General features: G+C 36.6%; 1 protein-coding gene across 3 annotated transcripts; it reads right to left on the bottom strand.

Annotated features, from left to right (window-relative positions):
• Positions 1–2,300: 2,300 nt before the first annotated feature.
• On the bottom strand, positions 2,301–11,781 carry Hgsnat (Heparan-alpha-glucosaminide N-acetyltransferase). 3 transcript variants are annotated; one of them, XM_017632929.1, is made up of 11 exons: positions 11,665–11,781; positions 7,235–7,394; positions 7,009–7,124; positions 6,802–6,950; positions 6,376–6,538; positions 5,449–5,653; positions 4,843–5,007; positions 4,025–4,146; positions 3,119–3,288; positions 2,858–3,044; positions 2,301–2,782 (listed from the first exon to the last, which is right to left on the bottom strand). In XM_017632929.1, the coding sequence occupies exons 2-11, from the start codon at positions 7,376–7,378 to the stop codon at positions 2,488–2,490; spliced, it is 1,716 nt and encodes a 571-aa protein (XP_017488418.1). In that variant the 5' UTR covers positions 7,379–7,394; positions 11,665–11,781; the 3' UTR covers positions 2,301–2,487. The 3 variants fall into 3 exon arrangements, with proteins under 3 accessions (XP_017488418.1, XP_017488420.1, XP_017488419.1); XM_017632931.1 differs by having other exon boundaries at positions 2,488–2,782; positions 7,235–7,387; XM_017632930.1 differs by having other exon boundaries at positions 2,488–2,782; positions 7,235–7,387; positions 11,552–11,781.
• Between the last annotated feature and the right edge of the window lie 768 nt (positions 11,782–12,549).

Consider the following 12,549-nt stretch of genomic DNA (forward strand, 5'->3'; position numbering starts at 1 on the left):
ATAAAAAAATAAAACCAAAAAAAGAACAAAGAGGTGCAAAGTAAGTTGCTTCTACGTGGTGCGCCTTGGAAACGATAAATATATATATTATATTTTCACATAATATATATACACACATTTACTCACACATACATTGTTGAATATTTAATGCACAAGGATGTTTTTCTCTTTCGCAAAAGTCGGTCCTATCATAACTATGTAAAATGTGGATATCTTTAAAACAGGAGCAGCTATAATTTCAATTCAAAGGGATTCTTAACCTAAAAATATCAACAAATACAACCCTGCTTAGAGTTTTTGTCGACATTTTTATGCAACCTATCTTTGCTTCCTGCCCACCGTGCAGTGTAGCTTGCTGCATTAGCCAGAGCATAATTGGGCTATGGTGGTGTGAGTCTTCCGAGGCGGACAAAGCTCTGTCTCGTCTACGTCGGTTGGCTGTATTTCCAAAACAGCATTCACAGGTCCGGAGTTGGTGTAAATCGAAATCGACTCCCTGTAAATGCGCTTGTTTGGCCTGTCGGTATGCTGTCGGGTGCAGAGGTTAGTTTATGAACCTACAAGTAAGTGTCTGTTCGGGTGCCCGCGTCTGTGACACCCTACTAAGAACTGATTGCTGAGCATCGTGTTACGCTCCTTTACTGGTTGCCAATAACGTGCCATTTTCTTTGCCCCCATGTGCTGCTGGCTAGCGACTTGGGGACGTTGTTGGGCTTTGTTGACAATTGCAGTTGTATTCGCCGAGAAGCAGAGCAGACTATCGAAGTTAACTCCGAGAATTTTTGGGTTATTCGCCGTCGGAATTGTTTCTTCATCGGCGTGAATTCCTAGCTCTCATCTGATCTCCTACGTCCAGGTGGTTCCTTGCAGTGAAGAAGTGAGAAAGTTTGGAGAAGTAACCGTTTACTTTCGAGTACAAGTCATCAATTACATTCCCGGACGCCATTGTCAAGCAGTCGTCAGCATAGTAGACAAAATAGACACTCTCTCTGTGGGCTGAGGTAGCTTTGATATGTAGTAATCCAACAGGGTTTAATTTTCCTAGGGTTGCTAGTTTTGTCTCTAAAGATTACTGACGAATGTCGACCACTCAGATAATTCGCTGACCACCACAGATATTTTTTTTCCAGTAAGTACTCGTGTATTTCTTAAATAGCGCCCAATCAAGTATACAAAATATTTATTCAAACCAATACTGGAGGGATAAATCCCTTTGATCAAACCCGCCATGCAAAACATGAGTAATAGGCAACAATCGTCAATGGCAACAAATTGGCGACTCACCGACTTATTACTGTGGTGACAAATCGGCAACATCATATCTTTCATGTCAACTTTGGAATAAATAAGTCATAAAAAATTCCCAAACTTATAAATTTCGCGTCAACAGTATTATCCAAAATCGCCTAATTTATACCAAGGACAGGATTGAAAGAATAGGAAGCCCCATAGCGAAATAAAGAATTTATTTCGTTTCTAAGTTCCAATTTTGTATGCAAAAGATAAATAATGTAGTTAAAAGAATAAAATTATTCCAAATATCTCCTGAAGCGATAAGAAAACGACTCATTCAGGTAATAAGAAAATGAATCGCCCAGGCAAGTTGCCTTCGGCGGACGTTTTAGAGCGACTAGTTATGTGAAATCGATACGATGGCAATATTACCGGCAATAAATTTGTTTCCGAGGGCGAGACGTTTTCTTATTGCCGGCAACAAAAATTGTTTGGTGGGAAAATACGAGTTTGTATTACAAAATATATAAGCATTAAATATGTGTAGATACCCACCATGCAAAACATGAGAAATAGGCAACAATCGTCAATGGCAACAAATTGGCGACTCACCGATTTATTGCTGTGGTGACAAATCGGCAACATCACTTCGTTCATGTCAATTTTGAATAAAAAAGTTCTCAAAAATTCCGAAACTTATGAATATGGCGTCAATAGTATTGGCCAAAAGCATCTAAATTATGCCCAAGGACAAGATTGAAAAAATAGGAAGCCTCACAGCGAGAAAATGAATTAATTCCGATTGTAAGTTGCAATTTGGTATACAAAAAAATAAATGAAGTATTAAAAAGAATAAAATTATTCCAAATAGCGCCTGAAGCGATAAGAAAAGGACTCATTCAGGTAATAAGAAAATGGCTCGCCCAGGCGAGTTGCCTTCGGCGGATGTTTTAGAGCGACCGGTAATAGGAAATCGATTCGATGGCAATATTACCGGCAATAAATTTGTTTCCGAGGGCGACACGTTTTCTTATTGCCGGCAACACAAATTGTTTGGTGGGTATAAATTTAAGGTAAATTTACTGTTACAATCTTATCTAACTATATAATATATGACTATGTAAAATTATGCATTTCTTTTTTGATTGTATTATACATATATATTACAACATTTTCGGGAATTCTTAAATTTAAAATACCTCAAACTATTGCTCTCACATTGCATTATTCCTTTTTTTTTTAATTTTTGTTCTTTTATAAGCTGTAGTAAAATTTTATCGAATCTAAATACAATGCAATAGCAACCCAAAGCAAAGTATTCCATGTGGATTCAAGCAAGAGCACAAAATGAGTATTCATTGGTCCAATGCGCCAATGCCATGGCAACATTTTATGCATCACGGTGTGACCCACATACATTATAATGGCATTCTTGCCGGACTGCACGAATGGATAGCCAGTCCACCAACGTTGCACATCAATAACGAAATAGAGTAAGCTGAGCACAAAGAAGGCCAATCCAGAGGTGACCAAAACAAAAGAAAGAGACCTACAGAGAAGAGAAAAAATAAGATTAACATATCTATTAGTACAACATATAGACGTTTTTAAATTAATTTCTTACCAGAGGTTTTTATTAATTGGTATAGGACCGTCTTCTATAGAGAAAAAACAAAGTGTGCCACCCAGCAGAGCTAATCCAATAGACCAGTAGAGCCAACGTTTAATACGTGCACTCCAGTTAGTATGAACCAAAATAATAACGCCAGCGAGCACGCCTAAAAAGGTCTGAGCCACAGTCAAAAGGCAACCTGAAATATGATATGATTTTTTTTTTTAATTGAAAGGGAAATTTAAAAATTAAGAGTTGAGTTTTTTAGGCTACCAAAAACTCCTTCCGGATCAAATGCCTGAGCGCCGTACACATACTTTGCGGTCGGATGCTGATAGATGTGTGCATTGCCTAAAATCAGACGATCAATATAGCCAGTGGCGCCACCCGTGCAATTGGGATAATTTGCCAGAGCGTGTTTGCCGCCAGGACCCAAGTAACCGCTGCGAAAATATGAAATTATATGTATGTAAGTAGTTGATATATATGTATATGCATACGAATGTAGTGTGTATGTATTAGGGTGGTTCTTAAAAATATCAACATCTAAATTTTTTCGGGTCATCCCTTTGTTTTGTTCTACATATTTACGTGCAAAATAAAGAGATCTACCAGAATTTCAAAATTTTAAAATAATTTTTATGGGTTAGAAAAAATTGAAGTTTTTCGTAAATCGCGAATATTCTACAAAATTTTGACTTTAGCTAGCTATAACTCAGCAAGTTTTATTCCGGTCAAAATAAGTGGTATGTATATCGTAAATACACAAAAATACTACTGTCTAAAAAATGCCTTAGGAAAAATTAAAAAAAAAAATCGTTTTCAGCTGAGGAAGTCCGTACGAACTCTCCTCTATAAGTTTTCAAAATAATTATTTGTAAACCAGTGTTATAGAATTTGGAAAAAATTAAAAAAATGCTGCACTTGGAAATTAATATTGCATGATGAATACATTTGGCGAGCGATGACTATGAATTTATATGAATAGTTTTCAAAAATATGTCAAGTTTATCAGATTTAACTAAACAAATTTCATTACCTGTTGGCGACCCCAAAAAATTATTTTAAAATTTTGAACTTTTAAAATTTTGAGCTTTTCGTGGATGACTTTGTTATTGTTAGTTGATATTTTAAGAACCATCCTTATATGTATGTAAGTTATTGAATACACAAACTTACGTGGGACAGTTAGGTACGGGAAGCCCAAATATCAGACCCAAATAAATCGCAATGAGCGAGATCATTACTAAAAATTCTGCTCGCAATAAAAGAACATCACACAAGGCACGCTTCCAAGCAATCTGTAAGAAAATTTTGTATTTAAGTATTATTGGATCGACTGGACACTGGATTGATTCGTTGTGTCTGAGTAAACACATTTACATACATATATATATTTTTTTGAAAAGTACAGCTCTTCCTACAAAAAACATCCACAAAAAGCCTTATGAAAAACTTAGGAAAATTCAACAAATTTCCATCAAAATTTTCAACTTTTTAATTCGGTTTTTTAGAAGTTGTTTTTGTATGTAGTTTTATAGCTCATTGAATATTTCTTACAACAAAGTCCAAGTTTGAATTACCTAAGACTTACCTTTGATTTTTGAAAATTATTTGTTGACCATCCTGCTCATATTCTTCCGTATAAAAATAAAAATTCCAGCATATGTTTTATGGAAGGAAATGTACAAAACCTTCATAAAAAAATCAACGGTAAGTAAGTCTTAGCTACCTCAAACTTGCACTACATATACCTACTTACGGTGACCAGATTTCTGTGTACAAAAATCGGGACATTTCTACAGCATCGTATCCGAACATACAATTTTGTTTTTAGAATAAAAAGGCATAACATCTTCTAATACAGCCCATAGGCGGAATACAAATTTTCGGGTGAATTTTTTTCTGGCCAAACTCAGGATAAGGCAGAATATTTTTTTTAAGTTTACGAAAAGTGGTGTTATTCAACCCAGGAGAACTTAGAGTAGAATGCTTACCTGCGGCATTACGAACTCCTTTTGAACAAATAGAGTGTGAACCAAGCCGCAAAAAAGATAGGCAACAGCAAAACGTTGTAGCACGCCCATTATGCGTAGATCTTTCATTTGTGGACCATTTATGGAGTTGAGGCATATGCCTATGACGAATAACTTAAACGAACGCTAAAAATATATGTACATATATATTTTAGAATTTTTATTATATATCGTTAGCTTAATGTAGAAAGGCCCTATCTCACGTGGTCGCTGCATTGCAAAAAAGCAGTAACTAACTAAAATTTGGTATTGCATAAAGCGATGTGGGAACTTATAACTCGATGAAATGCATCATAATCAATCAAAAAGTGAATTTTTTTTAATTTTTAGTTAGTTAAGGCTTTTTCTGTATTAGAGTAACGAAATGCTGCAACAAAAACTAAATTTTGAAAAAAACTGGCATCTTTTCACCTCTAGATCGCGAAATGTTTTATAACGGTTAAGGATAATCTTAGTTTACAATGAACTACGTCGGTAAGGCAAACATGTGTGTGTGTGTGTAACTTACTAAAGGCTTTTACAACAATGCTTTGCAATATTAATGTAGACATGCACCCCTTGACTCACCCAAACAATTCGCCTACATATACTAGTCTTTGGCGTACCTCGAGCCACTTGCGACTTCACCGAAATCGGTATACAAACTCCCATTATCCAAAGGAATGAGGGGAAAACTACATCAGCCAAGTGCAGACCATTCCATGGTGTATGTTCGATCCACCAATAACCACCACCACCGCTATTGACAAATATCATCAATACTATGGCCATGCTGGAATAAAAAGAATGAAAGAGTTATAAAAAAGAGAATGCGGACACCTGAGTGGAAGATCGGCTTATCTCGGCAGCCAGTGCGAAAACGCCATATCTCAGAAAACTTTTCAAGAACGTCCTACTTTAGCATTTGAATGAAAAACACCCTATCTCGGAATTTGGTTGAAGAACGCCCTATCTCATCGGCCGATTCAAAAACCTTTTATTATTGAATCATGCCATCTCAGCTCATTTTCAATGCATTTTCAGCTGAGATAGGGCGTTTTTGAATCGGCAGCTGAGATAGAGCGTTACGGTCTGGATACTGTAGCCGCCTCAAACAGCTACCTGTCCAGACTTGACCCCAATATCCCCGATAAGTGTCCGGCATGTGGAGACTCCCCGCACAACACCAACCACTCAACTAACATCCTTTGGTCGGACCCTGTTCAAACTGCCCGTTTCTTGGGCCTACCATTAGTTGAGCTTGACGACAATGATTGATGGATGAACCGAAATAGGCGGGCCTTAGTAGTGCCGCTACAACAACAACAACAACAACATAGCCGCGTTCTTCAACCAAATTCCGAGATAGGCTGTTGTTTCATTCAACATCTGAAATAGGGCGTCCGTCAATCAAATTCTGAAGTAGGACGTTTTCGAACTGGCTGCCGAGATAGGTCGATCTTCCGCTCAGGTATCCATATATAAATGTAAAATAATTGATTATCATATGTATACCCTCGAAAAGCATCTAGGCTACGCATTCGTTTACTCGGCTGCTCAGGCATAACATTAGCGCCAGCTTCCTGCTCCGGGATGAAGGTGTACGAACGCCAGACACACCAGGATGTGCGTATAACCGTCAACAACATAGTGACTAAAAGAAACACCGATGCGAGCGCTAAAAAGCAAGATTTTCAGTTTAAAATAATATTTTACGAATAAATAAAAGTAAAATTATAATTATAAAAAGTGTAAAATTTTGAAAATATCAAGCCCTCTCCGCCAAAAAGGCGTAAGCGAAATTTTTTTCAAAATTTTATATTTGATGCAGAAATGCCTCTAGATGCTCTAGGAACAATTTCAGCATCAAAAAGAAAATTTTGAAAGAAAAAGTTACGCCTTTTTGGCGGTAAGGTCTTCGTATTTTCTTTGTACGCTTACACAAATTCACATTAACGCCTGTCTTGTCTGTTATAAGCTCGCAGCTACCATTTGCTCGTAGCGTAAAATTATAGACTCCAAACTCTTGCAGCATTGTCGCGGGCGAATACAATTTGCAAACACTGTCGCAAATCGTGTCATTGCATTGCCTGTGGAAAGAAAGCGACTGTTGGTTTTTTTTTCGAAACAATAAATGTTCAAATTTACATATCATTGTTGGTCGTCGGCTCCACATCTTTGCCAAACACTTTAAATTCCCAACCTCTTGCCACATTTAATTTAAACGTAAAATTTTGCATTGATTTCACATAGCTGTAGGAACACTGGTGAAAAAAATAAAAATAATTAGTCGAAATAATTGCATAGTTAGTATTTTGAGTTAATTTCATATATGTATATCCATACATACATACATACAGAATTTTTCACTCACCGTATAACATTCATCCGAACGACTGTAAAGATAAGCTGGCTTTTCGTAATGAGACTTAACTACCATGTAGGCTTCATCGACCTTCAGTTCTCGCATATTTAAGCCACGCCAAAGTGGCTCAATATATTCCACGAATTGAGACATGATGTGTTACTAAGAACTGAAGCGTTGTATATAAAAATGTTAAATAAGCATGCAAACTCTGAAATTTTCTACATCAATTCCCAAAAAATTATGTAAAGTACGGAGAAAACCTTGAAAAGTTCGGAAAAATTACAAATAATTTTTGTCAAAACAAAACTAACCTAGTATTTTTTCTTTTCCTCACCCGTTTAATTAGTATTTAGAAATCTACTCTAGTATTTAGGTATATCTGAATACATATACATACATCCCAGAAGATAATTTTGGTAGGCCTTCTTACGTGGCCTACTCAAAAAGGGCTGAAAAAAGTGCTTCCTTGCATGCCTTCTAGAAGGCCTTATTCATTTACAATTTACGCGAATGCATACATTCATATTATTTACCATTACAAATGAATTCCAATAAGCATTTTAAGTTGCAATAACACATGTTTGATACAAACCTTAAGCAAATACTTCAAAGATGTATGATTGTTATAAATTAAAGAAGCAACTTTAAAAGAACTCCTCCAAAAGGCCTTCTGAAGTAGGTTCTATAAAAGCCCTTCTGAAAGGCGTTCTGTAGGTAGCGAAAGAAGAAGCACTTCAATTTGTGCCATTCCATAAAAAAAAAAAAGAAAGAAGAAAGGAATGTAGAGACTTACAGACTTACATACGATGATGATCCCTACTGCACGGTCTGTACTGAACAGGTAATCGAGGACGCAGAACATTGTTTTTTCGTTTGCTCGAGATTCGCAACCGAAAGGAATTACTTGAGCAGGAAGGTGGTGAGGCCTCTTATGGTTGACAACCTTGTGGATATTATGCTTGAGTCAATCGAAAATTGGTCCGATGTTTGCCATATGGCACGCACCATTCTCAGGAAATTGCGCCAAGCGCAACAGTTCCGCAGATATTCATAGAAAGGCCGCTCCTCCTCGGAGTAAGAGCGGTTTGGAACCTCGGACATCCCAATCGGCAAGCCTAGATGTCTTTGAACCTCGTGCACGCGATGAGTAGGGGCGGATTGGAGCCTCGGCCATTCCAACCACCGAAATAGTGAGGCTTTGAACCCTGTGCACTTGGAGCGTAAAAGCAGATTGGAACCCCCGCCGTTCCAACCACCAAAGCAGTGCGATTTTGACCTCGCGCAGCCAAGCATAGGAGCGGATTGGAACCTAGACCGTTCCAACCGACGAGATAGTGGGGCTTTGAAATTCGTGCAATAGAAGCGGCACGCCGATTGGAAACTAGGCCGTTCCAACCGTCTAAGCAGTGGGCCATAAGTCTAAGATAACCATTCGTATACCGAACGTAAGAGCTACGATAGCCGCGTACCTCCGGATACCCTGATATCAATGTGGGTAAGTAGTCAACATGGGGAAGTGGATTTCCACCTGACCCAAATATTTACGAGGCATGGTTGCTTCAAATCATATTTATTTGAACCCATTTGAGCATAATGACGATCACAAAGGATAGTACCTACTGAAGACGCTAAACCCGTTTTGCAATCAAAGGGATCACTCGAGCATGAAGGTGGGGTGGGCACTTGCGGTTAATGACCTCGTGGATGCTATGCCTGAGTCGGAAGAAAAGTGGTCCGTTGTCTGCAATTTGGCAAACACAATTTGAACTTAATTTAATCCGCAGTTTTTCATAGAAAGGCAATAGGCCGCCCTCTCTCCCTCTCTCTCCGTGCAACAATGCCTTACGGTAGTTCCACAGTGGGTGGGAAACGGAGGGGTGGTTTTTTAGTGCTGTGAGCCGAAAGGCAAGTCCCACACTATGGTTTGATAAATTAGTTAAGTTTCGATTAATTAATTATATTCACATTAATAAATTTCAAATCCCTGGTATATGACTATGCAGTATGCTTGAATTCAGTTTGGCACGGCACTATAGCATAGCACTATATATACATATGTATACCCAATAAACATTAGGCTTGGTTAACAATTCGAAAAAATATTGGAAAACAATGTGGATAGGTTAGTATTCGATTCGAGAACTAGGCCATTCTCCAGCAAGATGGAACTTTCGTTATCCAACGTATTTTTCCCTTCTAATGATGTCTTATATTTCTCTCTTATTACTATGGTTTTCATATTTTTTCAAACCCATCTCGAATGTATACTGGAAACAGGAACGTTGGAAAACAAACACCCCTATTGCGAATGTCGACTGGCAGTAGATAAACGACTATTAAGCGATTATCGATTATCGATGCTATTGCGAGTGTCGCTTAGTCGCTCAATTAGCGACTGTGAATACTTTTTAATCGCTCATCCTTCTATTGCTGTTTTTTAGTCGTTGGAGTTTGCGTTTATAAAATTTACATAAGAAAGTGGTACTATAATGGATAAAAAGTAAGTCAATTGAACTGGAAGTTGTAAAATATTGTGAAATATACATATGCATGTATGTGTCTGAATTACAGATCAAAAATTATAAGCAACAAAAGGCAACTTGCGCGGTTGGTCGTTCTGATGCAGGAGAGTGAAGACATAGGCAAAGGAATTTCCGGAAAGAGTAGGGTAGGAAGCTCCGCTTCTATTGGAAAAGATACATATACAATATTTCTTGTGCATATAACTCCGGCTACGCCATCCACAGTGTTTTTGCGCAGAACCAACATCAAAAGTTTATACAAAAAAACTGCATAATTTATTAATTGACTAGTGCTCGGAAATTTGAAATCTTTATTTTAAATTAAAGTTGAATTCTTTCAATACACTTGTTATGTTGTTATGTTAAAGTTTTTAAACTCGGGTCACGCGTTTGGACACAAAAACCCAACATCATTGTACAAAAAACTTAACCGTACCGTATTTCTTAAACTTCCATAAAGTTTATTAATGAGGAAAACAGCTTTTCCTGCAAATCATGTAAAGCCTAAAAACCGTGAAGCATCGGGAACTCAACTTCTATTCATAAAAATCACACATGTACATACACCTTCAAGTCCAAGGGATCCGACGAATCTCGCAATTCCCTCCTTGCTTTTGCCAACTCAACTAATCTATTAGCTTCCGCATCATCTTCCTCATCACTAAACCATATTTCAACTGTGTCCATTTTTTAAATTTTATAATAAAAGCAATTATTTTAAAAATGATGTAAATAAAACACTCAAGAAACAAACAAACAGCTGTTTACAATTCTGTCAACCATTCACAATAGTACAAATTTTTATCGATCAAGTTACACAAAGCAAAATAAAAGATGATCGACTCGATCGACAAATTTCTATTCTACTGCCAGTCGACACTCGCAATAGGGGCCAAAGGTCGGTTATGAGTTCGTTCTCAGTTTGAAATGCATATTGGATATCGAAGGTAATTTTCGAACGTTTGCGAAAATGTTTATAGGGTATACATTAGGTCCAAATATGCATGTGACAAAGTAAACTAGAATTGTTTGCTCTCACCCCCTAGCATTGTTCTATACCGAAAAATATACCCTTATTTTTTTATTTTGAAATCAAAAAAATATTTAGAGGTCGCTCAAATCGCCCAAAGTTTTCCATGTATTTTATATGGGAAAAAACCACTTTTCGTAGAAATGGTATAGAATAATTAAAAATCAATATTTTTTTAACAGAAAACCCTGTTTATCTGCAGGAGATTAGCCATAATAATACCCAATTGTTTATTTAATCATTTTTTCATCGCTACTATTATTTCTAGGTCCGCCAAAAACCCACAAAAACCCCGAAAAATGCAATGGGGCGACCAATTTTCAAGAGTTCTATACCATTTCTACGAAAAATTTTTATTTTTCCCATATGAAAATACATGGAAAACTTTGATCGCTTTGAGCGAAAATATTTTTGATTTCAATATTAAAAATAGGGGTATACTTTTTTTCGATATAGTACAATCCTAGGGGGTGAGAGCATTACAATGTTTTTGGACCACCCTAGTATACATACACGCATATGTATGAATTTGTTTATATTTTTCGGCTTTACTTATTAATTACATACATACATATGTATGTACGTATGTACGTAGTACATGTAAAGTATATGCGTATGCAGTATGTACATATGTAAATAAGTTTGTATGTTAGGCGGCAACCAGACATTCGGGAGTTACGAATTAATGTGGGTCAATCAAAACAAGTTACAAATTTTGAATAGCAATTAGGAAACTAGAGAAAAATATTGAATGAGTAATCACCAACTTACGCAGATAGAATGCAAACACTTGTGATACTTTTTATCGTTTTAGTATTATTCAACAAGTAATTGGTACCTATGTAAATATTTAAATACTACACTTCTGTAATTAAAGAAAATACCTTTATCGCGTGCTGAGTACCTAAATTTTGTGTCAAATGTAGCACTGTTTAGCCCGAAATATCAACAAATATGTATTTATTTATTTATGTATGTAGAAGCACAACGAGCTGTCAAAGGTTCGTATACACTAATACAACTGCACCCACTGTGGAGGTTATGTATGGGTGAATGCACATTAGGGTGGTCCAAAGATATTGAAATGCTAAGCTTTCACCCCCTGGAATTTTTCTGAATAGAAAAAAGAATACACGTATTTCTTTCTTAAGAAGAAATATTTAGAATTGTTTAGTTAGTTAGTTTTTTCCCCATATAAAATACTTCACAGGCTTTGAACCGCTTCTAAATATATTTTTTTAAACCAAAAATACGGGTATTTTTTTTTTTCTACTTAGCAAAATCCTATTGGGTGAGAGGTTAACATTTTAAACTATTTTTTACCAACCTAATGTACATGCATATGTTAGTACATGTATTGGGGCTTTTGTAGACTTTGTGCTACGAAATGGAATTGGAATATCTTTGCGCATATGGGGAGCAGTATACAAGTAGTGGAGGTCAGCTGATTGTGACAGCTCACCTGCGGTTAAGGAATAAAATACATGGTAGGGGTCTTCATACGGCACTTCGTATTTGGTAACTCGGTGTTCGATAACTTTTCCCTATGTATTTTGTTTGTGTAAAATAATTTTACCAGGCTCGGTGTTAAGATCACTAGTAAATTTTTTACAGCAACAGCCATAGGAGAAAAATAATAATGTCAGAGCTAAAAATTCATTACTTGAAAGCAATTACATGTATAATTTTACACAGCGTGGCAACGAATAACTGTTACACAGTTTTTTTTTGTTTAATAGAGGGGTTTTCTATACATTTTGCGAAGAAAG

This window comes from Rhagoletis zephyria, unplaced genomic scaffold, assembly GCF_001687245.7.
Source record: "Rhagoletis zephyria isolate East Lansing unplaced genomic scaffold, Rhagoletis_zephyria_1.1 Rzeph_scaffold_10840, whole genome shotgun sequence".
Classification (NCBI taxonomy): domain Eukaryota; kingdom Metazoa; phylum Arthropoda; class Insecta; order Diptera; family Tephritidae; genus Rhagoletis; species Rhagoletis zephyria.